Source organism: Lemur catta, chromosome 1, assembly GCF_020740605.2.
Source record: "Lemur catta isolate mLemCat1 chromosome 1, mLemCat1.pri, whole genome shotgun sequence".
In the NCBI taxonomy this organism is placed as follows: Eukaryota; Metazoa; Chordata; class Mammalia; order Primates; family Lemuridae; genus Lemur; species Lemur catta.
In genome coordinates, this window is record NC_059128.1 from 74,834,416 (window position 1) to 74,861,588 (window position 27,173).

Consider the following 27,173-nt stretch of genomic DNA (forward strand, 5'->3'; position numbering starts at 1 on the left):
AGGTACCATGGCAACGTCTGGGATTAGCAGAAGAGAAAAACTGATGCTGTGATCAAAGACTGCCTCTCCATGCTTCTTCTTGGTGTGCTGTAATCATCCTGTTCTTTCTTGATCAGCAGATACTTTTCTTTTACCCTCCCTTATAGAGCTGTGCTTGGTAGAGCCTCCCGCTGAGCAGACCTAGTACTAGTTGTCTCCTTCTGAAATAGATTATGTGGTACTCGAAGGAGGCACAGAGCTCTGCGGATTCATCTGGGTATCCCCACCCTACCCCCTGCCTCCAGGTCTCCTAACTCTTCAGAGTTGAATTGAAGCCCTTGCTTTTCTGGTACATTTCTTACTGCTAAAATCTCACATTTGATCCCGTTAACAATAAGGAAAAGCTCATGGGATAAACAGGTTGGTTGTATTCTCACTGCAGGCATCAGATTGACCCCAGATCTTTGGCACAGTAACCCACACTTAATTGAGTAGCTGAACAACAGAAGACAGCAGGGATTTTGTACATTTTCCTGAATATTTTTATAAGAAGAGATTTTTTTTTTTTTTAACTTCCCCACAACCCTTCTAGCCCCTGGTCTGACACTCAATACATGATCCTGTAGTGATCAGCAGAATTCACATATGGGCTGGATTAAACACGACTGTACACAGGCCAGGCAGTCACTCGATCTTCTGGACACCTACAGTGTGGCAGGCATGGAGCCAGGGGTATGAAGAGGAGTAGGCTGGGGAGTCCACAGACTGCGTTTGACTTCTTAATTCATATTGGCCTTAGAAAAGCCACAGGGGAATATGTGCAGCAGATCTCTGCCCTCAACTCTTTAAAACAACTTTCACAGGGTACATGGAAACCATAGTTTAAAGACATTACCCATTTGCAGGTAGGGAAAGCAAACCAGATACACAGCACTAGGAGTTCTGAAAATTATGCCAGGTTAAATCTTGAATATTTAACATTAGGGGAGATATTAATGATATGTAAAGTGACCCAATAGCATAGTATTCAAATATGAAGAACAATATTTACATACCCTCTGAACATGTACACAGCACACACCTATGTGCAGAAATAGTCCCAAGTTTAAATAGCACAAAGAATCTGCACAAGAAACTAGTCAGTGATTCCATACACAAAGTTTCAAGCCCAACAGGTTCTTTCAACTCATGTCACATTTCAGAAAGTCTTATAAATATCACACACTTGCACATGATAGCTGCATTGGTTGCCAAAATGTCAGCTTTTTCTTTTTGCTAAATCTCTACCCACTGGGTATTTGATGATGCTAAGCATTAGTCAGAATTGGTGTGTTGAATTAGTTTAAAAATCGAAAAATAGTATCTAGTAAAGGCCTTTGATACTTTAACTATTTTAAAATGGAACTCTAAGGATATTGGAAAGAACAGTAGAAATAGTATAATAGAGTTTCAAACATCTAGCTCAGTCTTCTCATTTTATAGATGAGACACCTGAAGCCCAAAGAGATGTTGTGATTTGTCCAAAGTCACATGGAGTTAGTTGATGATAGGGTGCGGACAAAAATCTGGAAATATTGACTCTAGTGTTCCTGGTAGTTTATTAATGGGGTTGTTTATTAATGTTAAAATTTGTCAAGAATTTTTTTATTTCACTAAGCAAAAAAATATTTTAAAGACAATGATTTTCAAATTTAAAATTTTGATCTTTAAACAGATTATAGGAGATTTTAACACTCTTTAGATTTTTTAAAAATGTAAGAGATTTATGATTCACAATCATATTAAGCCATGTCAAGCCGAGTCTTCATTCGGCCCTTAGTTTTCATGTGCCAATTTATGGATGAACCAGGTTCTACTTGCCTACAATCTTAAAATAGCTATAATATTGTTTCTTAATAATTTCAACTTTAGCTCCTGGGAGTTTCTTTTCTGCCTTTGTGATTATGGTCATTTCCTCTTACTCCTGCTATGTGCCAGGGACTGTGACTGACCCACAGGTAGATCATCTGTAGCCACTGCCCCCTCTTCTGGGGCAGACAGAGCTACCTACAGCTGGTGAGAGCCAGGGTCTGGATCCAGGTGAGAAGCAGGGAAGGAAGGGGCAGGAGGCTGCCTGCAGGAGACAGTAGCTCGGGGCTATAGATAGGAGTTATTCGAGCAAGGGGAGGGGAGGGAGTCTCTGGTTGATTCTGTGAACATTAGAACAGGCAGACTTTGCCCTCCTGTTCCCCCATTTGTGTGCCTGCAGTAATGGGAATTCATGAGAATGAGGCAGGTAAAGAGGAGCAGTACTATCCCGAGAATATGTACTAGAGGCTCTGCTAGTGCCAGGGTCTGCTGTGCCATGGTCAGCAGTAACTGTGAGTAAATGTCTATGAATAAAAGTGAACTGTGAATATGTGCCTAAAACACTGCTGCAGTGTGCTTTAGAGTTGTTGGAAAATTCTTAGTCAGGGTAGTAGCAAAGGCTATGGATGTTTTGACCGTAACACCCCTTCCCCACCCCCAGAGGGGGAGCTGTGTCCCCCTGTATGTAGGAAACAGAGTGCAAAGGGAGTCTTCCCTGCCGTGGATTGGCAACTAACTGGCCTCTTTGCTTTCCAGCTGTGTCGACTCTACAAGTTTATTGAGCAGAAAGGAGATTTGCAAGATCTAATGCCAACAATAAATTCATTAATAAAACAGAAAACAGGTGTTGCCCAGTTGGTGAAGTATGGCTTAAAAGATCTAGAGGAGGTTGTTGGACTGTTGAAGAAACTTGGCATCAAGTCACAGGTTTGGCAACTGTTTGATACTGGCAGTACGGATTTGTGCCATTAATAATAGCGTGGGGTGGAGGGGAATGGGTTTCATTTCATTAATGCTAGTCAGTGTTTTATTTTTCCAGAAAAACTGCTCTCTTCATTTCAGAGCATTTGATATCCAGTAATAGTTTTGGCTTAAATCAGGGTTTCTTTGCAGGCATCACTATTCCTATTGCGTAGCGATTCTCGTGTTAGCCTCAGAGGTGGTTATTCTTGAAGAGAACAGAGTTTCTCTGGCTTGGCAGGCTACAGTTAAACAGACTTGGCGCCAGATTTCACTGAATATTTTGTTTATGCTACATTGTTCTGATGCTCTTGATGGGAAACAGCATTTTCAGTGTTACATCCCACATTCTAAATTTCAAGCCCTTGACAGCATTTGTGTGACATTTCACTTTACAGGTCTTGATCAATTTGGGCTTGGTTTACAAGGTACAGCAGCACAACGGAACCATCTTCCAGTTTGTGGCCTTCATCAGACGGAGGCAGAGGGCTGTCCCTGAAATCCTTGCCGCTGGGGGCAGATACGACCTGCTGGTGAGGGCTTACCCTTTAGTTACTTGTTCTGGCTTAATTTTATTTCTTCCCCAATGTATTATCTTGAAATTTTTCAAACCGACACAAAAACTTCAACCAGTAATATGATTAAATACCTCCTTATCTTTCTTCTAGGAATAGAAATGTAATGTGAACCACATTTGTAATTTTTTTAACTTTTTTAAAAAAATAATTATAGGTTTACAGAAAGTTGTAAAGATAGTACAGAGAGATTTCATGTGCCCTTTACCCAGTTTCCTCAAATGGTTAATACCTGGCGTAACTATAGGAAAATATCAAAACCAGGAAATTGACATTGGTACAACGTATGTGTATGATTCTGAGCCATTTTATCACATGTGGATTGCCATAACCACTGCCACAGTCAAGATACAGAGCTATTCCATCACCACAAATAGCTATGGTATCAACATTTCACCAGTTTATTTTCTCAGTTACCTCCCTTTATGTCTCTACTCTATGTGCCGTTTATAATGTAATTGCCTAAAATGTGTCCTCTACATATAGTGAGATCCACATCAAACAATGTTAAACTTTTTGCTCTGTCAAACATAATTTAGAAAACCAAAAAAGAGAAGAAACTCTATTGTATTTAGCCAAAATTCTGGTTTCTGATGAGAAATCCACTGTTATTTGAATTCGTTTTCCCCTATAGGAAAGGTATTTCTCACTTGATGCCTTCAAGAGTTTTTTTCTTTTTCTTCAGTTTCAAATGAAATTATGATATGTCTTGATATGAATTTCTTTGAGTTTATCTTGTTTGGGATTTGCTTAGCTTCTTAAATCTATAGGTTTATGTCTTTTGCCAATTTGGAGAATTTTTCAGGTATTATTTCTTTGAATTTTTTTTTCATTCTCACCTTCTTTTTCCTCTCTATGACCACAGTGACACAAATGTCCTGAGGTTCTGGGACATTTGCTTTTTTTTTTTTTAAGAGACAGGGTCTTGCTGCCATGTTGCCCGGGCTGGTCTCAAACTCCTGGCCTCAAGCGATCCCCCAGCTGTGGCCTCCTGAGTAACTGGGATTATAGGCAAGAGCCATCATGCCCGGCTTCATTTTGCTTTGTAGTCTATTTTCTGTCTGTTATTCAGATTGAGTAATTTCTGTTTTATCTTCAGTTTCACTAATTCTTTTGTCAGTCATCTCCATTCTGCTATTGAGCCCATCCATGGAATCATTTTTATCTTCTACTTGTTTGCTTTCCACTTTTTTATGTTTCAATCCTGTTCATAATGCTTGTTGAGGCATTTTTATGGTGGTTACTTTAAAATCCTTGTCAGATAATTCTGACATCTGTTGCCAGTCTTCCTCATCTAGTTTGAGATCTCCTCAGCTCTTGGTATGATGCATGATTTTTGGTTGTATCCTGGACATTGCGAGTGTTAGGTTACAAGACTCTGGAGCTCATCTGGATATGTTTTAGCAGGCTGCCTCCGATACCTCATCCATGTGGGCAGGGGCTGCTGCTGTCAGGTGGGGGTGAAGATCCAGGTTTCTCACATGGCCTCCTTCAACACCCCAGAGTGGGAGGTGCCTTGTTGCTGCTTTCCACATGCCTCCACTGATACTGTGGGGGGCGGGGATGGCAGGGGGCCTCCCACTGTGTCTCCTCTGGCCCCCCTCCAGGGGAGAGGAATGCTTTGTTCCTGCTTGGATGAGGGTAGAAGTCCAGGATCCTGGAGGTTCTGGCCTCCACTGATACTGTTGGGAGTAGGGTGTTGACTGTTGGCATTAGGGCATCACCCCCAGGCAGGTGTGAAAGTCCTGGCTCCCCACTTGCTCTTCTCTGAGACCTCCCTGCCAGACTAGGTGGGGGTCTCATTACCTCTGGATAGGGGGTAAATATCTGGGCTCCCCACTCAGCCTTTGCTGATGGGGTGGGAGGGGGGCCATGCTTTTTTCCACGACATTTGACTGGAGCAGGACACTTACGCCTAAAAGATTTCTGTCTTGCTGGGTTGCCCCTCTCTTGGTCTTTTGGCCATAGAGAACAGGTTTTTCTTGGGGCTTTTGTGTCTTGGCCTTTCTGGGTTGCAAGTTTCTCCAGCACCCAATCCAGGATATAGGAGGCAAAGAGCAAACCCAGGAAACTTACACATGTTCCTCAGATCCCATGGTCCCCAGCCAGCCTGCCTTCCTCTACCTTCAGAGTCTTCTTGTGTTTGTTTTATATATGATGTCCAGGATTCTTAGCTATACTTAGCAGGAGAAACAGGGAGAAGTGTACCTACTCCATCTTGATCCAGAACCTACATATGTAATTTAAGTTGTCTAGTAATATTAAGTAAGTAAAAAAAGACAGGTGGGATTAATTTTAATAATATATTCTATTTAACCTAGTATATCTAAAATATTATTTCAACATGTACTCAAACTTCTAAAAATTATTAATGAGCTATTTTACATTCTTTTTTTCATTCAAGTCTTTGTAACCAATGAGTATTTTACATGTACAGCACATATCAATCCAGATTAGCCATATTTTAAATACTTGATAGTCACATGTGGCTTGTAGCTACCATATTAAACAGTCCAGACCTAAATGGAACATTTGGTAATATTTTCCTAAATTTGCATGTGTGCTTCTGTCTCTTATTACATGCACATACACACACTTCTTTTTGTTGGACCCTTTGATAAAATTGCTGACAGAGTACTCACTCTATAATCATACTTTTCTCGTAATTGCAGTTTCTTCTCTGTTTTATAACCAGGCCTGTTTGTGTCTCTCCACAGATTCCCCAGTTCAGAGGACCACAGGCCCTGGGGCCAGTCCCCACTGCCATCGGGGTCAGCATAGCTATAGACAAGATAACTGCTGCTGTCCTCAACATGGAAGAACCTGTAAGTTCTGGCTTTGCTTTCCAGTGTGCTTTCAGATGTCTTTCATTTCTAAAAGTATTATATGCCTTGTGCAGTCATTTACATGGAAGCCCAGATGTGGCAGCTGTAGACTGAGGATTTTGGAAATTAACATGATCTGTCAAGCCTAAGACTTGGTGTCAGTCCCTGCATTTCAGTCCTTATCCTCTGTTCTTTAGGTGGGTCACCCACCTTAGACCATTCATTCATCCTTTCCTAAGCTCACTTTCCGCATCTGTAATGTACCATACAAATGTGAGATGTTATAGTTGTTAACAGACTCTTACTTAAAGCCCCTCGTTGAGAAATCCTGCTGTGGTCTACAAAGCTAGAAATGGCTTTTTCTCCTTTGTATTTCAGGTAAGAACAGTTTTCCTACAGGAAAAGAATATCTTCCTGATGGCTCAGGGTAGTTGAAATAATTTCTATATTAAAAGACTGATATAAAATTTTTTGACTGTGTCATATTTTTATGATGTCATTTTGAAGCAAAACCTTCTGCATGCTATGTTGCTGCACAAGATTTCAAGAATGCCTGTCTCCCATGGTGTCGCCTCCCCTCCAGGTGCTGGTCCCATGTCCACCTACCTTGCTCCTCTAAGTGTAACCACTCTGTTTCTGATCCAGGTTACAATAAGCTCTTGTGACCTCCTTGTTGTAAGTGTTGGCCAGATGTCCATGTCCAGGGCCATCAACATAACCCAGAAACTCTGGACAGCAGGAATCACAACAGAAATCATGTACGACTGGTCACAGGTAATGGCACAGAAAGCACCTATGAGTGAAGGGCAGATACGTATGGCTTCCAGGACAACTGCCCTCTGCACCTATAGACTCTGTCAAACTCTGTTTATCTCTGTGGTTAGAGTTGCTTCCTGCATTAGTTTCTGATTGCTGTAGTAACCAATTACTGTAATTTCTGTAACACTTATATATTATCTTACATTTCTGGAAGTCAGAAGTCCAAAAGCAGCTTCATTGGGTTAAAATCAAGGTGCCAGCAGGGCTGGTTCCTTCTGGAAGCTCTAGGGAAGAATCTGTTCCCTTGCCTTTTCCAGTTCCTGGAGGTCCCCTGCATTCCTTGGCTCATGGCCTCTTCCTCCATCATCAAACTCAGTAGCATAGCATCTTCTTTCCTCTCTGAGCTTCTATTCTTACATCTTCTCTCTCTCTCTCTCTCTCTCTCTCTCTCCCTCTCCCTCTCTCATCTGTCTGGCTCCCTCCGACATAGACTTTCTGTTTACACTGGCCCCACCTGGATAATCTGCGGTGGTCTCTTGCAGGTTCCAGGAGGTTAGGATGTGGCCATCTTTGCAGGGCTGTCCCGCAGCCTTCCGCACTTCTGAAGGCATTGTGTGTCGTGTGTTTGTGGCTCTGTATCCTCAGATCTCCCACAGCATGCAGGCCTGACACCTGACCTGGGTGTGAGGCGAGGAAAGAGGCACCCCTGGGGACACCTGCCTGACCTTTAGAACAGGGGGTGCTGTGCTGTCAGAAGCAGAGCACAGAAGGGGTGTGCCCCCAAGGGGTCATCCAGGCTGTACTCACGTTCATGCACACTAAAGGTGCCCCAGAGCATGGCGATGACCAGGGACACAGCCCCGCCACCCTGCCCCCTGCTCGGTTAACATCACCTGCCGGGAGGCTCTGAAGCTGATGCTGTTTGTTTTCAGAAGTGTTATCAGAAGTGTAATAAGCAACAATTTTTTTTACTCTTTATTTTGAAATAATTTTATACTTACATAAAAGTTATACAAGACAGTTTATGTGTAACCTTCATCCATTTTCCCCCAAATTTAACATTTTACATATCTGTAGTACAATTATCTAACCCTGAAAATTAACACTGCACCAATACTCATAACTAATCTATAGATCTTATTTAAATTTTGCCAATTTTCCCACTAATGTCCTTTTTTCTGATCTGAGATCCACTACTGGGACCCAAATTTGAGCAACAATTTTCAATCATTTGACAGAGCAGTATCCGCTTCCACTTGTTCCCTTGTTTCATGAATTGTTAGAGAAGTGTCCTGTCCTACAGTAAAACACAAGCCCAGTGACCAGTGACTTTAGTCCTGCACAGCGGCACCCTGCAGGCTTCTCTGCCCTGATGCTGGTTTGCGTTCTGCTTCCATTCTGCTCTTCACCTTCCACTTCTTTTATTTCCTTTGCTCTCCTGAGAAGTTTTCTGCTGTGTGTATGTGGTGTAGTTTTTGGCATTTTCCATTAAGACTTGAAGCTTTTGAAACCCTCTTAGTATTGCCTGATTGTTCGTGCCCCTTAGAACAATCATAAAAGTAAGGAAGGCAAAAAGGCCATGTTCCTCCTTTGAATTCTGAGCTTGTCTTGCTTAATATTTATAGCCCCTGAAGTCAGCATATTTAGCAGTTCACTTTGACAATACAGTTGAAACAGTATTTTCATTCACAACTACTTGAAGCTGTTCCAGGTGCTCTGTGTTTACCTATGCAATGTGTTTATTTGTTTCAGTCCCAAGAGGAATTACAGGAGTACTGCAGACATCGTGAAATCACCTATGTAGCCCTAGTCTCGGATAAAGAGGGGAGCCATGTCAAGGTAAAGACCATAGATCTCTCACGAGTCAACAGTCGGACTTCCCAATCTCCCTATCACCGGGGCGCCCACCTCCTCATGGGAGGCCTGGCCTTGTGCGCGGCTGGAGATCCGTTACTTCAGCTCCGCCTTGGAATTGCCAGGCTTCTTAGTGGAGAAAGTATATAAGATAAGGAAGAGAGAATCTGACCACCTTTCCTTAGAGCTTTTGAAAAAGATAAACTGTGGCTGTAGTTTTTGGGGTTTTTTTGTTTTTCTGTTTTTGTTTTTTACTTTTCTCCCCTTATTCTCTTTTTCCATCTAAGAAAATAAGAATAATAAGCAGAGCTGATACCTCATGACTGATACATCCTCTGGCTGTTTCCTAACCAGTTTTCCTTTATTGTAGTTAACACATCAACTGCCATGAGAGTTGTATGTAACTCACTCTAGTTTTGACCCTGGGGCCGCGTGAAGCATTTATAAAATCTTACTTATTGATGTTCTTATTGTTACAATTAATATTGACAGTTTAATTCTAAAAATGTGGATTAAATGAATAGAAGCCAATACATTTTATTTTTCTATTTATGTTTACTTTTAAATTACAATTGAAGTTTTTATTCTATTTTCTTAATAAAACACTGTGGCCCCAAGGAAAAGTTTCTGGGTCTTTTTGTGTGGCAGTCAATGTGTTAACTAAAAATGCTCATAAATATACCACCTCATAACCTTTATTTATAATTATTTTTAAAGGGAAAAATAATCAACATTGTTTTCAACCTTTTCCCCCACGTCTGTCTTACAATGTCTTTGTCTGGTTTTGATATCAGGGTAATGCTGACCTCATAAAATGAATTGGACAGTGTTCTCTCCTCTTCTGTTTTCTGTAAGATTTTCTGTACAATTGGCATTATAATTCCAACCTCAAATACTTGGTGGAATTCAGCCCCGTGGGCCTAGATACAGAGCTGTTCCAATTGCTTCTTTCTGTTAGAGTAAGCTCTGGTAGTTTGGATCTTTCCCAGAATTTTTCCATTTCTTCTTAATTTTCAAATATTCCCTTGTTATTTTTTCACTATCTCTAGGATCTGTAGTGATGTCTTGCATTCCTGGTATTGGTAACTGGTGTCTTCCCTCTTTTTGCTGATCAGCCTGGCTAGAGGTTGATCAATTTTATTTGTCTTTTCAGAGAACCAGCTTTTGGCGTCTGATTTTTCTCTATTTGTTTGTTCATTTGTTTTCTATTTTATTAATCGCCACTCTTTCTATTTTCTTCCTTCTGCTTTTTTTGGATTTAGTTTAATCTTCTTTTTCTGCTTTCTTCAGGTGGAACTTTAGAGATTGATAAACTATAGCCCAGGCCTATTTTTGTATGGCCTGTGAGCTAGGAATCATTTTTACATCTTTGTGGGGGAAAACACAACAAAGAAGAGTATGTAACAGAAACTGCGCATGGCCACAAAGCTTAAAATATTTGCTATCTGGCCCTTTACTGAAAAAAAAAAAAAAAAATTGCCAGCCCCTGGCCTAGATCCCTGATTTTAGATTTTCTTCTTTTCTAAGTATAAGCATTTAATGCCATAAATTTCACTCTAAGTATTAGGTTAGTTACATCTCACACATTTTTATAAAGAGAGCTTTCATTTTCATTTGTTTCAGAATATTTTCTAATTTCCTTTATGATTTCTTCTTTGAACCATAGATCATTTAGAAGTGTGGTTTAATTTACAAATATATGGGTATTTTTTAGGTATCTTTCTTCATTTCTATTAATAGTTTCATTCTATTGTGGTCAGAGAACATACACTGTATGATTTCAGTCCTTTTAATTTTATTGAGATATGTTTTAAAGTCCAAAATTTGGCCTGTTACTGTGAATGTTTCACATACACTTGGAAAGAATATATTCCGGGCCAAGCACAGTGGCTCACACCTATAATCCTAGCACTTTGGGAGGCCAAGGCGGGAGGATCGCTTGAGGTCAGGAGTTCAAGACCAGTCTGAGCAACATAGTGAGACCCTGTCTCTACAAAAAAAAATGTTTTAATTAGCTGGGCATGGTGGCATGTGCCTGTAGTCCTAGTTACTCGGGGGGCTCAGGTAGAAGTATCTCTTGAGCCCAGGAGTTTGAGGTTGCTGTGAGCTATGATGACACCACTGTGCCCTCTAGCCCAGGCAACAGAGCAAGACCCTATCTCAAAAAGAAACAAAAATCTTCATTTCACCTTCATTTTTGAAAGATATTTTTGTTAGGTATAGAATTCAAGATTGACATTTTGTTCTTTTTGCACTTTGAAGATATGTTTTACTGTCTTCTGACATGGTTTCTGTCAAAAAGTCTGCTTTGATCCTCTGTATATAGTGTATCTTTTTATTTTCTGTCAGCTCTTAAGATTTTCTTCTGTCACTGGTTTTCTGCAGTTTGATTATGCTCTGCTCCAGTGTGGTATCCTTTATGTCCCTAATACTTGGTGTTCATGGGGCTTCTTTAAACTGTAGGTTTATAGTTTTCATCAAATTTGGAAATTTTTCAGACATTATTTCTTCAAATATTTTTCTGTCCCTTCTCTCACATTTTCTCTAGGACTCTGATTACAACATATTAATCATTTAGTAATGCCCCACAGCTCACAGAGGTTCTGTTTGTTTTTCTCCCCTCTCTGCTTTATCCTAGATAGTTCTTCTTTTGTTTTTTGTTTTTTTGAGATAGAGTCTTGCTCTGTCGCCCCGGGTAGAGTGTAGTGGCGTCAGCCTAGCTCATAGCAACCTCAAACTCCTGGACTCAAGCAACCCTCCTGCCTCAGCCTCCCGAGTAGCTGGAATTACAGGCGTGTGCCACAATGCCTGGCTAATTTTTCTATTTTTAGTAGAGATGGGGCCTTACTCTTGCTCAGGCTGGTCTCGAACTCCTGAGCTCAAGCAATCCTCCCACCTCAGCCTCCCAGAGTGCTAGGATTTCAGGTATGAGCCACCGTGCCTGGCCTGTATAGTTCACTGATGTTTTCTTATGCAATATCTAATCTGCTATTAATCCCTTCCAGTGCATTTCTCACTTCAGATACTGTATCTTTTTTATGTCTTCCATTTCTCACTTCAGCATCATTCTTGTTTCCTTCACATCCTTTACAAAATTTGTAATAGTTGTTTTAAGGTATTTGTCTACTAATTCCATCATCTGTGCCACTTCTGGATCCATTTATATCTATTGATGCTTCTCCTGGTTATGAGTCATATTTTCCTATCACTCAGCATGCCCAGTAATATTTGACTCGTTGTTGGACATGGTGAATTGTACTTTGTTGGGTGCTGGATTTTCTTATGTTCCTATAAATATTGTGGGGCTTTGTTCTGAGGTGTAGGTAAGATACTTGCATTCTGTTCGATCCTTCCCAGGCTTGATTTTCAACTTTGTTAGGGCAGCTCCAGGCAACCTTTTGTCTAGAGCTGATTTACCCCACTGCTAAGGCAATACCATTTGGAGGGTTCTGCCTAAAGCCCTGTGTATCATGATGGCTCTCAGCTCTGGCTGGTAAGAACAAGAACTATCCTGAGCCCTATGAGTTCCAGGAATTATTAACATCTGCTCGTTTCTGGTGGTTGTTTCCTGAGTTTCCTCTCACCCATGCACAGATCAGTGCTTGGTCAAAATTGTGTGTGGACTCACCTGCAGAGCTTCAGAAATCTTTATTTCTCTGAGTATGTAGCTCTCTCCTTTTCATCCCCTGCCCCATAACTTCCAGCCACCTTGGCCTGCCTAAACTCCACTCTGTCTCCTCAACTCAGCAAGGCTCTGGAGCTCCCCCTCAAAACGTTGCCCCTCCTGTTTAGGTTTTCCTTCTCTGCACTGCAGTCCAGAAACTTCTTCAATTCAGTATACTGGTCATCTGTGGGGCTCACTCTGTTTGTTTCCCTTCTATCAGGGATAATAGTCATCCACTGCTTATTGTCTATTTTGTCTAAAAAACGTTTTTATGTTTTGTTTGGTTTTCTAGTTGTTTAGAGCAGGAGGGCAGTTCTCATAGCACTTAATCCTTCGTGGGCAAATTTCCAAGTCCCCACTTTTGGTCTTCTTGTTAATCACGATATTATAAATGACCCTAAGTCTCACTAATCAAACTCTCCCAGAGGAGTGATTGCTTCTGCCATATTGCCAAGAGATGAGCATCTGGCCTTGCTGGATAATTCCAGTGTCATAACACCCTGCCGTAATTATTGGCAGATTTTAAAAACTTGAATCAGAATATGCTTCCCAAAATTTATTTTTTATTTTATTTTTATTTTTTTATTTATTTATTTTTTTGAGACAGAGTGTCACTTTATTGCCCTGGCTAGAGTGAGTGCCGTGGCATCAGCCTAGCTCACAGCAACCTCAAACTCCTGGGCTTAAGCGATCCTACTGCCTCAGCCTCCCGAGTACCTGGGACTACAGGCATGCGCCACCATGCTCGGCTAATTTTTTCTATATATATTTTAGTTGGCCAGCTAATTTGCTTCTATTTTTAGTAGAGATGGGGTCTCGCTCTTGCTCAGGCTGGTCTCGAACTCCTGACCTCGAGCGATCTACCCGCCTCGGCCTCCCAGAGTGCTAGGATTACAGGCGTGAGCCACTGCGCCCGGCCGCTTCCCAAAATTTATACTCACTGGTCCTAGTTCTGCCCTCTAGAACAGTCAAAATAATGTCTAATTCTTCCTCCTTCTTCAAAGTAAATTTTAGGGTCAGGCCCAGAGGCTGAGGCAGGCGGATCCCAGAGTTCGAGACCAGCCTTGGTAACATGGCACAACCTCATCTCTACAAAAAAGAAAAAGAAAAATTATCTGGGTATGGTGGCACGTACCTGTAGTCCCAGCTGCTTGGGATGCTGGGGCAGGAGATCACTTGAGCCCAGGAGTTCAAGGCTGCAGTGAGCTGGGATTGCACCACTGCACTCCTGCCTGGGCAACAGAGTGAGACCCTGTCTCAAAAAAAAAAAAAAGAGAAAAAATTTTAGGGAACAGCTGCCATAACATTTTAAGTGTCCTCTTTTCTGATTTAAGCATTACTTACTTAAGTGACTTAAGCCATTCCATATAACATGGTTTCCAAATCCTTGACCCTCCTAGTTAACCTCCTCTAGACACACTTTAGTCACTCTCTCTCTTTAAATGTGATACTGAATTCTACAGAGTGCTCTAGCATGTTCTGACTAAATGAGAAGAGTCTCTGACGTTCCACAATCCAGACACCGTACTTCTGTTACAACCTAGGATGACCTGACTCTTAGCAACCATGTGGCTGTTTGGCTCATACTGAACTTATCATCAACTATTACAAAACCCATTGGCCTTTCCAAGTTATCACCATGTCTGGCTGGCCTTCTACAGTGAAGGCTTTAATTACAGGACTTTATATTTATCTCTGTTAAATGCAATCTTTTTATTTCAGTACATCATTCCAGCCTATCTAGCTCTTTTGAATTTTGCTGCTGCCTCTATTAATGGTGGGTCAGTAGCATCATTTTCATATTTGAAAAGCAAGAAATCACATCATTTATCAATTCAGCATTCACAATGTGAGAGGGATTGAATTTAGGGCCATGGAGGATAGAGAGACATTTCATCCTCAGGCCCTGCTATCAAGGATCCTATAATCTGGCAGGGAACATAAGACGTTAGTATGGGATTATGAACTAGAAAATGCTAAATGCCATCAGAGTCCTACAGATGAAGTTCTCTGAGGGTTCCTCAGCCTGGGAGATTACAAGAGAGGCAGCAGGAAGTCTTCAGGTTGGTGGTGGGGTTTATGCTGGACCCTCAAGGATGGGTAGAATATAGATACGTGCTGAAAGGGCCTTTAAGCAAAGGGAGTAAGCAAAAGTGATAGTAGTTCTTTCAGTAGTTGTCCAAAAGATAGATGCAGGCCAGCAGAGAACCACTCTGGTACTGCTCTGAGTAGTCGATGCTGGGAGAAGCAGGAAGGTTGGAAAGAAGGGGACTTCAGCAAGAGGGCATGGCTATGGCCAGATCATGGAGAGCCCAGATGTCAACCAAGGAATTTGAACTTTATGTAGCAGCCGATGGAGAGCCCACAAATGTTTCGGGCAGAGGGGACATCAGAGTTGTAGTTGAGAGAAATTAATGTGCAGGGATGTGTGACATGGAACAGAGTGAGGGAAAATTGAAGACAGGACAGCAGTGTGAAGAATATCGGACTAGCCCAGGCCAAGGTTGGGTGCCGGTTGGAGTGAAGATGAAAGGATGGGTACCATAAAAGAGGGATGGCAGGACTTGGGTTTAGAAAAGAGAGGGAGGAGTTGTATTCGTAGATGATGCTGAGGTCTAAGAAACCTTGGTGATTGACCAGAGGATGTTTAATATGTGAACAAATCAAATGAAATGGAAGCTGGTTCATCTTGGCCTTTTTAATCCTATCACCTCTGATAAACTAGTCCAGACTAGGGTTTCTTGACAGTGGCACTTTTAACATTTGGGGACAGATACCTCTTTGTTGCACGGGCTGCCCTGTTCATTGTTCAGCACATCTCTGGCCTCTACCCATTAGGTGCCAGTTGCACCCACCCACAGTTGTAACGTCCAAAAATGTCTCCAGACATTGCCACGTGTCCCCTAGGGAGCAAAATCAGCCCTGGTTAAGAACCGCCGACCTAAACTGTTGACTTAATAGTGTTACTGTGGTACTCTGAGCCAGCTTTCTGGTTTCACAAACCTCCAAGTGATGGGTCTGTTTCATTCTTTTTCAGGTTAAGTCTTTTGAGAAGGAAAGGCAAACAGAGAAGCGTGTGCTGGAGTCTGACCTTGTGGACCATGTTATGCAGAAACTGAGGACTAAAGTCAGTGACGAAAGGAGTATCAGGTATCTTAGTCAACAGAAGCCTAGAAAACTGACCGCAATTACCTACATAGAACCGACATAAATTTGTTTTAAAAGTCAATTTGACCCTTTTGGGAAATAAAGACAGGTCAGAATTGCTTCTGATGAGCCATTCTATTACTTCTGAATAACTCAATCAGCAGTTTAATTTTATGACCCCTTGTATAAGACTAATCATATCTTACTTTCCACATTTGTTCTTCATAACGTTTCCCAGAATAGTTTATCATTTTGAAAGGCCTAAGGAGCCAAAATCTGTCTGTTATTATCTTATTCAGTCTGTTAATCAGTAAATTTCAATAGTATTTTGTCTGTGTACTTTGAAAGCTATAATGTGTTCTGGGAAAAGATCTCATGTGCTTATGATGGGAGTATCAGCCGTCTGAGTAGGAATTTAGCAAAGTAAGTTAAAAGAATTTTTAAAAGTTGACCCAGTAATTCCACTCTCAGGAATTTATAGTAAAAATTATTCCAAAGTTTTCTATCAAGGCATCGTTTATAACAGCAGTTCTCAAACTTTTTGGTTTGAGGACCCCAAAGAACTTTTATGTGGGTTATAGCTGTCAATATTTTTGTTAGAAATTAAAACTTGAGCATTTTAAAAATATTTATTCATTTTAAAATAACAATAACCCCCTTACATGCTAACCTATATAATATTCTTATTGGAAAATAACTGTATTTTCCAAAACAAAATTAATTTAGTGAGAAAAGTAGCATTGTTTAACATTTACAAATCTCTTTGGTGCATTGTTTTATATTTCTGTAATCCCTTTTAATGCTTTAGAAGAAGAAGTGATTCTCATATTTGCTTCTGTATTCAATCTGTTGTGATGTCACACATCATATAGTCTCTGGAAAATTCCATTGCACGTTTGTGAGACAATGAGAGTAAAAAGGACAGTTAACATAGTAGGATTATTATGAAAATAGTTGTGACCTTACAGACCCCTTAAAAGGATCTCAGGGACCTCCAAAGGTCGCTGGACCGTACTTGGAGAAATCCCTCATTTATAATATCAAAATACACATTGGTAGAAAGAAGATTGTTTGAATTATGATAATAACTCAGTGAAATACTGTGCAGCCTTTAAAAGTGATGATTGTAGTTAAGCTGAGTTTATCGGCATGGAAGGATGTCCACAAATAGGATGTATAATATAATCCCATTTTGTTTTAACCAAAATATGCAACCTATGCATAGAAAAATGCCTGGAAGGATGTACCAAATTTTTAATTGTAGTTATTTCTGGTTAGTGGGATACTAAGGGATCCTTTATTAAGCTTTTCTATATATTTACAACCCTTATGTATATGCTCATAATCAGAAAACACTCTATTATAATTTTTTTTGGCTTTCATTAGTGATTATCAACCAGCAGTGATTTTGCCCCCGAGGGGATATCCGGCAATGTCTGGAGACATTTCGGTTGTCAAAGCTAAGGAGTTGGGGGGCAAGGGCAATATATGTAACCTAAACTTTTGTAACCCCACGATATGCTGAAAATAAGAATAAAAAAAAAAAAAAGAAAAGAAAAAAAAAAAAAGCTAAGGAGTGCCTCTGGTGTCTAGTAGAGGCCAGGATTGTGTTACTAAAACATCCTACAGAGAATTATCTGGCCCAAAAAGTCAGTAGTGCTAAGATTGCGAAATCCTGGCTTATGGAAAATAAATCTCCTTGCTTTCTTCTTCCTCTCATGTCCCCCCACTTCCCATTCACACCTCGCTTTAATAAATTCACCATCAGGCTTTTCTGAGGGAATGTAATGTTCTTGGAGTGGCCAGTATTAGAATTACAGATCCAAATCAAAGACAGAGGTTTAGAAGAGAAAACCACAAATAGCCAACTAAATACCAGTGAGTGTGAGGGAACAAACGTTATTAAGGCACTTACAAAGCTAAATAGGATTTAGTTTTAGCTGGGAAAGGTTCAGAGTCTTCCTCCATCCAAATGATTATTTCCCTGTTTTCCCAAGAGAGAGTGCTGTTGCATCTCTCAGCGGCTATAAATTAATTCACAGCATTTGAAAGAACATCCATTCACAGTTTTTGAAAGAATATCCTTATTTACCAAATGTTCTCCCGTGGGTGGTTGTCAAGGCTGCCATAGAGAAGGTGGGGCACGCTGTTGCTCATGTTTCCTTGTATTATGAGGGGGGCGGAAAGAACGCCTGTTATATTTCATGTGTGGATCCAGGGTTTCAAACCCAGCTGAATAAATCAAAATTTTTTCTTTATGTATTTGTTAACTTGACAAGACATCCTTTATCATTTTTTACTTGCTCTTGACCAAAAGCATAACTAAGTACAGCTTTTTGTTGTGAATTTTTGTTTTTCCTCCCACTAATAACTAAGAAGAATATGTTTTTATATTCAACAGAAAAAGTGGCTCAGTATACCTGTAGCTCACTGTAAGTTATCTGTGTTGCTTTTGCCGTATTGACTGTTTTCTAATTGTTTTTGTTTGCTTGTTTTTAGAGAAGCTTCCGATAATCTTGCAGTACAAAATCTGAAGGGGTCATTTTCTAATGCTTCAGGTATAATTACTAATTATGATCCGAACATGATAATGCTTGTGTGTATGTTTGCTTTAAGGACTTATGACTGTGACTAACTGCTTGTGACATTGGAAATACCTTTTTAAAGTAACATGTATATAATAAATTGTACCATGTAAGAATTCATCCCTTTGCTTTGAAACCTACATCCTAGAAAATGATAAAACTACTATAATTTAGGTGATTCTTCTGGTATATCTCTGTCTTATTTTTACAAGTGGTTTAATCTTCATTTTACTCAGTTTATTATATAGATGACATGTGGATATTTTTCCTGGAATATTTCCTCACAAAGAGAATTGAAGAAACGTATTTTGAAATCCTTAGAAAAAGACACTATATAAATTTTATTTTCATGAAAGCAAAGAGGGAACAGTGCTGGTAGTTATGCCTTTAGTTTCATCACCTCTATCAACCTTACTGAAAAAGGAGGATTCCATTAAGTCCACGAGAAAACATATTTGCCTTTTAACATAATTGAGTCTCATTCATTTCTGTTACCATTGACTTTGTGTCACCATCAGATTTTAACTACTTTGAGGAATTTAAGGAAGTATTAGAGTTTGGGAGATTTCAAGCTTGATTTTCTTAGGTTCATGAGGTTTTGGTGACTCATGTGGCCTCCCTGTGCCTTCTGACAAAGTTACCCCCACTTGACAGAAGCATCAACAGTGCTGGGTATTGGGGTTCAGGGCTCCTCCTTGGTCAAGTGCAGGTGCTTGCATAAATAGAAAACAGGGCTCAGACATGATCTGGCCCTTAGAATCATGACAGGATGTCTACTAATAAACTCTGCTCTGTGTAGTATGTTGTATAAAATAGAATGAGATAAGGCCATAAATTCTGAAACTCTCTGTCTCAGGTTTGTTTGAAATCCATGGAGCAACAGTTGTTCCCATTGTGAGTGTGATAGCCCCGGAGAAGCTGTCAGCCAGCACTAGGAGGAGGTATGAAACTCAGGTACGCCAGGCCAAGGTTTCTTTGGACAAAAGAGAAAAAAAATAGGAAAAGAAAATAATAAACATAGAGTTTCTTGAAAATATTTTTCTTCCCACTTCCCTAACTGGTGGCTTCTGAAAGTTTCCTCAGCACAAAGCATCTCTCTGGTGCCAGGACTCGGCCCCATCTGTCCCCCTGAGAGGCCTCATTGTACACTGTGGGCTCATAGAAGCAGCTGTTATCAGAATGATTGCATCTAAACGAAAACTTTCTAATGGCAGTCTGGGTTTGTTTGGCTTTGCTCTAAATAACAAAGCAGAAGAGGCTGATCACAAGACTTAAAGCAGGTTTCTCCTTCCTTACGTGGTTTTGTTATCTGCTATATGTCTGATGGTGTGCTAAGGGCTGTGTACAATATAAAAGACATTAATTAACATGGCCCACATCCTCAGAAAGTTTATAACCTTAGAAGCATGTTCATTATATAGTTAGAGAACAATAGAAGAAAATAGGTACTAGAATGCTGAGCTTAAGTATACTGAATATGAGAGTTAGAGTGCGCTGTGGACATATGGGAAAGGGGGAGTTAAGAGCCATTATTTAGAAATGTAATTAGACTGAAATGTGAAAGACCAGGTACTTTATTTGTGTGAACTCTCCTAGCTGTTTCTCAGGATTTGGGTGGAAACCCATTTACTTCTAATTTAACTGTATACTAAAATCTCTCTGCTTCTGTATATACTGTTTACTGTACTGAGTTCTTATTAGGTATCATTTTAAAATTATAAAGAAATAAGTGACAAGGATTATTAAACAAGTGATCAAGATAGGTTATAAAAACCTTATTTCCCCCGAGATCATAATACCTAGACACCCCTTTTTCTGAGGCAGATTAAAAACAAATCTTTAGACACTATTTGGAATCCTTTTTAGGTTTTGGTTTGTCACTCTGTGATTATTTCCTGGAATAGGAAATAAGATGGCAAGAACTATGGCTTGGTTTAACATGTTCTGAATTCCATTTTCTTCTTGTTAGGTACAAACCCGACTTCAGACCTCCCTTGCCAACTTACATCAGAAAAGCAGTGAAATTGAAATTTTGGCTGTAAGTTGCTTCTTTCTTTAATATTTTGAAGATCACCTCTGTCCATACTGTCAAAATAGTTGCCTTAAGTTCAGGGCTGTTTTGCTCAGTGTCAGCAGTACTTGGAGGCAGGCCTTATTGTCACTGTGAACCAGGTGCTAATCTAAACCTATAAAGAACTGCAGGGGAAATTGAAGGTTTTTGTTTGTTTCTCTTATTTTTCCCTCTGAAATATGGAAGGGGGAAATGACAACCAAAATCAACCTTTTCTAAATGTTTCAGGCCTTTGCCTTACTAAGCCTACACTCAAGCGCATGTAGCAGTGTCAGACCTTTGGGGAGTGGTGTGTAGGGATGGGAGTTCAGTTTCCACTGCTTATTAGTTCACCAGTGCTACATACTACTGCGCCATCCATCCAGTCTGTTTTATAGCACAATAACATCCCAGCCTCTGTCAACCCTATTCATATTGCCCCATCCAAAGTGCCATCATAGTCAATATGTGAGTTCCCTGATAGATGTACATTTTTATGTATTAACAGGTGGATCTACCCAAAGAAACAATCTTACAGTTTTTATCATTAGAGGTAAGCAATATGAACTCTTCTTTACTGTGCCCTTTAAGATCCCACCCAGATCTTTGCTGTTAGTTTGCCAAAAAAATATTGAAAACAGCATTAAATTTTCTTAGTTTTCTGACAGCTCCAGGAATTTAGTAACATTGTTCCTTTTATGTGACATATGTATTCCTAAATCCTATGTTGAAGGAATCATACTTTTCTAGTGACTTTTAAAAATTTCAAGCCAAGCATGGAAGCTCACGCCTATAATCCCAGCTACTGAGGAGGCTGAGGCAGCAGGATCACTTGAGCCCAGAAGTTCAGTGTTGCAGTGAGCTATGATCATGCCACTGCACTCTAGCCTGAGTGACACAGCAAGATCCTGTCTCTACAAAAAAAGAAAAAAGAATACTTTAATAGCTATAGGTGATTTTTGCAAAGTCATATCAAAGAATACTTTTTTGTCTATCCAGAGATTTCATCAAAGATTAAATTAAAAATGAACTTTGCCCCAGAATTAATATTTCATGTTCTGTTGTTCTCTTACAAATAAGCACATACCCCTATACTGGCAATTTATTGATAGTCAAGTGGACACACAGCTGATATTTTCATTTTACAAGAAGTAAACAGTAGGCAGAAAAGTCAAATAGCACACCAGGGCTGCAGTGTTATTAATCAGGCTCTAATTAGGTAGTCTTGTTTCAAAGAAACTTGATGCTTCAAAGGAAAAACCCCAGCAGTCTCAGCACCAGTTCTACCATCTCCCTATAACTGATTCTCCTGGCATACTTGAAAAGGGGAATGGCATTGGAATTTCATTAGTGACCCAGAAAAAGCCAGTTGGTAGGTCCTGGTGCCCTGTTAAGTGTTATCTGCTTTTTCCTAGTGGGATGCTGATGAACAGGCATTTAACACAACTGTGAAGCAGCTGCTGTCACGCCTTCCAAAGCAAAGATACCTCAAATTAGTCTGTGATGAAATTTATAACATCAAAGTAGAAAAAAAGTAAGTTATTATTTAGGCATAGCAGGTTTCACGTGGTTAAAATTCCAGGAGGGGTTTCAGAGTGACACACATTTTGTTGTCTTGTTGAGGTTTGATGGCTGGTAAGTTGTTAGAGCTGGCAACCAATACCTCTTGCTTGGACTGTGAATCACAGTCACGATGTCATCAATAACAAAAGACAGTGGTCCTATATATCCCAATTATGTCATTCACCCAGGTAGCTCACTTCTAGAAGTACCTTTAAATGAAAGAAAATAACTGTGATTACTTTGCTTATGTCAAAATGCCAGTCATTCATGTTATCATCCATTTAAAAGGCAACAGGGAAGCCTTGAGGTGAATGGGGTTCTCCTTATGTAGGACCTCATCTGCAGACCCTTGCCAGTCACACCTTCTGTAAAACCTGTCATTCTTCGTGACTGGCCTTCCATCTTGTTTTTGATTAAACAATGCTCCTAAAATTAAGTGTCCTAACTATATTAACTCTGTTCTTCACTTATTAAACTGAGTCTGTCCTTATAATCTACCTTTTCCTTTCTTTTGCAGGGTGTCTGTGCTATTCCTGTATAGCTACAGAGATGACTACTACAGAATCTTATTTTAACCCTAAAGAACTGTCATTACAATGTTCAAACAGGGGCTTTTACTGGAATAATGGAATGTTGTACATTCGTTGTAATTTTAAATTAACTTTAAATTCTAAGAAGCTGGCCTACAAAGTTGAGCTTTGTTAGTTTTTCATGTATATTGTGAATTTATCTTTTTGGATTTAATAAATGCTTTTATATATCTGCTGCTTTTTAATTACAAATCTATTAATACTAAAGGTTTTATGGAGCTGGAACACAAGAAAACATCCTTGTTCTTCCCTTGGCCATAATGACTAAATACATGAAAACGTCCAAACTAAAGGACATAAAGAAACCAAAAATCACCGTTACCTTGGAATCTTTAGTCTTAATGATTTTGTAATATGTTTCTCCTCATTTATGAGAATTCATTCAAATTTGCTAAATGAACTATGATGATAAAATTATACAGCCAGGTGAGAAGAATGCCCATGAGTTAACATGACTTTTTATAAAATTGTCAGGTTTCAATTCCAATAACCTAGAAGATAGGGCTAAAACCCATTCATTAATTGCATCATTCCAGAATTAGTAGTTATTGCCAAAACTATTAAAATGGGTTAGGAAAAGGAGTAAGAGACGGTCAGTGCTGATAAAGCGACATGTTTAATGATACACTGCTCTTCACAGAGATTACTGAGATTTTTAATCTATAATCCAGGAATATACAACCATGCAGCACAGACGAATTTGCTAGATCTAAAATAAACTGGCTTCTCACCACAACTACCCTGTAAACATTGCAACCCCTTTCTATAAAATGACCCTAATCTCACATGAAAACAATTAGTGTGGGGGAACCAGAAACTTAACTTTGTGGCCAAAAGTAAAAACCAAAGGAAAAATAGCAATTCAGTGGTTAGTTGGTGAAAGCAGGAAACTCAGTGTCCTTCACTGTGCTGCTTTGCTCTTCTTATTCTTGCTCTTTTTGTCCCTCTTCTTCAGCCCATCCATGTTAGCTCTCAGAAGGTTTGAATAAGCCTGCAAAACACAGAACATGACCTTAGCTGGAAGGGTGCACATGGGTGGAGGAGCTGCCATATTTCCATAATGGGTAGCCAAAATCAGAAGGCCCACCTGATAAAGAATATAAGACCATGGGATACTTGTACTGGAAAATGGTATAAACATAAAACACTCATTCACATAGCAGCTTCTGCAACACTTGCCCACAGAGAGTTGCAGAATTTTTACTTTTTTTTAAGGGAAAACTGCTGGCAACTTCTGGTTCAACTACACTATAGGTAGAGCACATCTGAAGCCTAAGACAACAAAATCAAGCTTAAAAAATGAGAAAGAAGGACAATATTGGTGTTGAAACTCACAGCCCGGCAGCTTTTACTTGAAAAATACTGGTAAAACTTACACCACAGGAGAGCAGTGAACCCAAATATCAATCTTACCCAGTGCTCACTACTATGTTGACTCTTGCCCTGAGAAGGGGAACACAGAAAACACCAGAAACTCACCATCTGAAACTTATTCACTTCTTTGGAGCTCACCTGGAAAAGGAAGAGAAAAGAGGTCACCCCTGTTACCTATATAGGTATCCTCTGTTCCTCCCTAGATAGTATCTCAAAAGCCTCATGAAGACAACATCCTAATTTTTAACACATGAACTGCCACGTGAGTTATTTAACTCATGCTAGTTTTGAGCCTGGGGACTCGCGAAGCATGTGTAACTCACCTTGGGAGCCGAGAGAACTATTTTTCAAGTTGCATATAACTCAGAAAACAATAAAAAATAACAAATTTTTCATTAAATTTGGGTCGTTTTGTTTTTGAAGTTTTTATTCTATTTTCATAATAAAACCCTGTGGCCCCAAGGAAAAAAATTTTTTTCTAGTGTGGCAGTCAATATGTTAAAATACTTCTTCCCACTTCAGGGGTTGCAATACACTAGCAGCTATTTTTCTATGCCACTTTCCTCTGCCTAGGGAACAAGCAAAGTAGTTCTGCATCTTTTTCCACGTGAGAATTGCACCAAGCTGTGGATTCCTAAAGTAGCTGTGTTTCTCAACCTCTTGAAATCCCTTATATGGGATGGCATAGTTTTCTCCCTGGGTTCCGAGAGATGTCAAAGGACTTCTCAGTATTAATTTTTTGTGCAGGATACATTTAAATTCCTTCCTCGCCATCTTATTTTTTAAACTGCCTTCCATTAATTCAGGCCTATTTAAGCATAATGCAAGCTACCACAAAAGAAATTCTACCTCTGAAGAAGATTCCTTAGGTTTTCATGTTTCATGGTATCCAACTTAATTTTAAAAACCACATAAGCTTACTTTACTGTCAAAGTCTTCTCAAGATAATTTATAAAGGGAGACTTATCAACTAATTACAATCTACTTGCTCAAGAATATCCTACACTAATGTGATTAGATGGCAGTCTGGTTCTGCCACAGGGGAATAAAAAAGTATTCACTCAGAATCCAGGGAGTCTCTTCCTTTGCCATATTCCCCCTCCACCCAAAGGAAAGACTAAGGCTCTTGACTGAATGCATATTTTCTCAAATACAAAGCCTAACATATAGCCATGTGAGTGCTATGTGACCCACAAAGATAAGGGAATAATAACTCAAAAGTAAAATCATCTGGTACCAAGAAACCATTTATTGAAATCACAGTAAGGGGATAAGGAATCAAACATTTATGCAACTGCTTACAGTACTACGAGTACGGACCAACATGCTAATTTTATTTCCACAAAAATTTTAGCAAAACTAATAAGTGTTTGACCTCTACCTTCTTCATTTCAATTTTATTGTTGAGGTTTCTACTACTAAAGTAGTAAAGGAAGGTCCTGGTCCCAAGACAGCCAGGGAACTACGCTATAGTCTTGATGTTGGGGGAAAAAAAAAAAAGCCTTGTTCAGATATGCCCCATCCTCAGTTAAGTTCAAGTCTTTAAACTCCAAAATGTAGCCTTAGGAATCAAACAACTCACCACAGTGCTGATCTTCTTTTTCCCATCAGTGGCTCTCAACAGACACTTGTTGTCGGAGGGCTCAAAGCCCTCCACAGAACCTTTCTTTGGAACGGGTTTAGTTCGACCATCATCTGCATGAAAAACACATTCTGGTGAACACAGCCATGGCCACACACGCATACTTTGCTGATAGACAAAAAGAGGTGACCTAGTCCACGCCCACCGCTCTAGTTCTGTTTGTTAACCACATCATCCCCGATTACGTTTTGGCCAAACCTTGGAGAAACGCTGTAACATCAAAGCACACTAAACCTCACCAATCGTGGCGGGGTTTGGGATCCCTGACAAAAAGAAAAGCCCTGACATGCTCGAGGCCTCTTGCAACCGACCTAGGTGGCCGGGGGCCGCACAAGCCACAATCCCTAATAGTCTCCGGACCCTAAGCCCCGAATGTGCCCAGCACAAGGCGGAGGAAGACAGGGGAACGCGGGGTTCCGCCACAAAGAGCCCCCGGTGACTCCTAGACATTCAGCACCCGGGCCAGGCATCGCTAGGCTTCCAAGGCGCCCTCTCCCAGCTTCCTTCCAGCCCTGCCGCGACGACGGCTGCTTACACTTCTTCAAGGTGATGTACACGCTGCCCGACAACCGGCACTTCTGGAACAGCCTGGTCAGCTCCGTCAGAAACTGGAACACAACAAACCCGGCCCTGTCAGCGGCCCCAAATCCTCGCCCCGCCGCGTCAAGCCCCCGCCCCTCCCGCAAACCGAGACAGAGGTCTGAATCTCAGCACTGAACCGCATCCGCCCCTCGGCCAGCCAGGTGTGGCCATACCTGCTCGCTCTCCAGGAGGACCATCCCAGCGGTTCTGGCTCCCCTCGGCCCGCGTAAAGCCAAGCGGTTAGAGCCGGAAGGTTGGCCTCGGCTGGGCGGGACTTCCGCCGTCAGGCTCCGCGTCTCTTCCACCAATCCCGGCCTCCGCCCTCTTCTCCCCGCCCCTCCCGCCCCGCGCCCGTGGCCTGGGGCATCTCCGCTGGTCCCCGGTGGGGAGGGAGCGGCAGGGCGCTGGGGCTGACCTGAGGTGTCACAGACCAAAAGTCCTATCACCCCAGTCAATGTGGAGGACTGAGAGCAAAAGAAAGATGTCATGGAAACCTATAGTTGTGCGTAGTCGCCTCTACGTTAGACAAGTTACCTAAACAGTTCAGTGCTTCGGTTTCCTCATCGTTACAGTGAGGACAATAAGAGTATCTGCTTCACAGTGTGGTTGTGAAGAGTACATGAAATTTATATTAAACGTGTAGTACAGTGTCTGAAACATAGAAAGTGCTCAATAAGCATTAGCTGTTGTTTTTTTTCAATATCGCTGTCATCATTGTGATAAATTCCCATGAAGGTCCTTTGAACTCTCCTCTGACCAGACCGTGTGGCCCTAAATGCTGATCCACAGCTCCAGCACGGGAGACTGCAGCCCAGAGTCCCGGGCTTCGGCCCTGCTCTGCTAGCAGCCAACTTGAACTCTGAGCCCTCGGTAAAGTCAATCGTTTTCACACGATGGGTTTTTGCTGAGTGCATCTTAGCCTGTGCCAGGCACTGTTGTAAGGGTTAGGGGTACTACAGGATATGACAAGCTAAGTTCCTGGTTTCCCGGAACTTGGGTTAAAGGGGTAGGGAAGAAATAAACAATCAACAAGCAAACCAGTGGTCATATAGCTCCAGATAATGAGTGCTGTGAAAACTAAGCAGGATGATATAAATGACAGTGGCAAGGGTACTGCTTTGGGTTGGGGTCAGGGGAGTTCTCGCTGAAGAGGAGAACTTTGAGCTGAAAGCTAAA

At 40.7% G+C, this 27,173-nt stretch overlaps 2 protein-coding genes across 7 annotated transcripts in view; one reads left to right on the top strand and one right to left on the bottom strand.

The window, feature by feature from the left end:
* Positions 1-22,569, top strand: part of EIF2AK4 (eukaryotic translation initiation factor 2 alpha kinase 4) — a 96,303-nt gene extending 73,734 nt beyond the window's left edge. For 5 of the 6 annotated variants that reach the window (XM_045530911.1, XM_045530970.1, XM_045531249.1 and 2 more), the window contains 12 exons: positions 2,584-2,754; positions 3,186-3,320; positions 6,080-6,187; positions 6,833-6,961; positions 8,699-8,785; positions 15,502-15,614; positions 18,111-18,169; positions 19,053-19,150; positions 20,166-20,234; positions 20,755-20,799; positions 21,662-21,780; positions 22,327-22,569. In XM_045530911.1, coding sequence (XP_045386867.1) covers positions 2,584-2,754; positions 3,186-3,320; positions 6,080-6,187; positions 6,833-6,961; positions 8,699-8,785; positions 15,502-15,614; positions 18,111-18,169; positions 19,053-19,150; positions 20,166-20,234; positions 20,755-20,799; positions 21,662-21,780; positions 22,327-22,384 — 1,191 coding nt within the window. In that variant the 3' untranslated portion in view covers positions 22,385-22,569. Of the gene's footprint in view, positions 1-2,583; positions 2,755-3,185; positions 3,321-6,079; positions 6,188-6,832; positions 6,962-8,698; positions 8,786-15,501; positions 15,615-18,110; positions 18,170-19,052; positions 19,151-20,165; positions 20,235-20,754; positions 20,800-21,661; positions 21,781-22,326 lie in introns of those variants that run through there. The other variant, XM_045531072.1, reaches the window with a different exon arrangement.
* Positions 22,570-22,996: 427 nt separating this feature from the next.
* On the bottom strand, positions 22,997-26,272 carry SRP14 (signal recognition particle 14). Its single transcript, XM_045531373.1, has 5 exons — positions 26,171-26,272; positions 25,951-26,023; positions 25,356-25,468; positions 23,879-23,911; positions 22,997-23,390 (listed from the first exon to the last, which is right to left on the bottom strand). Exons 1-5 carry the CDS (start codon positions 26,192-26,194, stop codon positions 23,301-23,303), a joined length of 333 nt encoding a protein of 110 aa, XP_045387329.1. The 5' UTR covers positions 26,195-26,272; the 3' UTR covers positions 22,997-23,300.
* Positions 26,273-27,173: the final 901 nt, after the last annotated feature.

Excerpts from the sequence above, each read along its gene's own strand:
- SRP14 (XM_045531373.1), bottom strand. The coding sequence starts at position 26,194 with ATGGTCCTCCTGGAGAGCGAGCAG. Across the intron at positions 26,024-26,170 it reads TCCTCCTGGAGAGCGAGCAG|TTTCTGACGGAGCTGACCAG; the intron begins GTATGGCCACAC and ends GTTGTGTTCCAG. Across the intron at positions 23,391-23,878 it reads AAGTGAATAAGTTTCAGATG|GCTTATTCAAACCTTCTGAG; the intron begins GTGAGTTTCTGG and ends TGTGTTTTGCAG.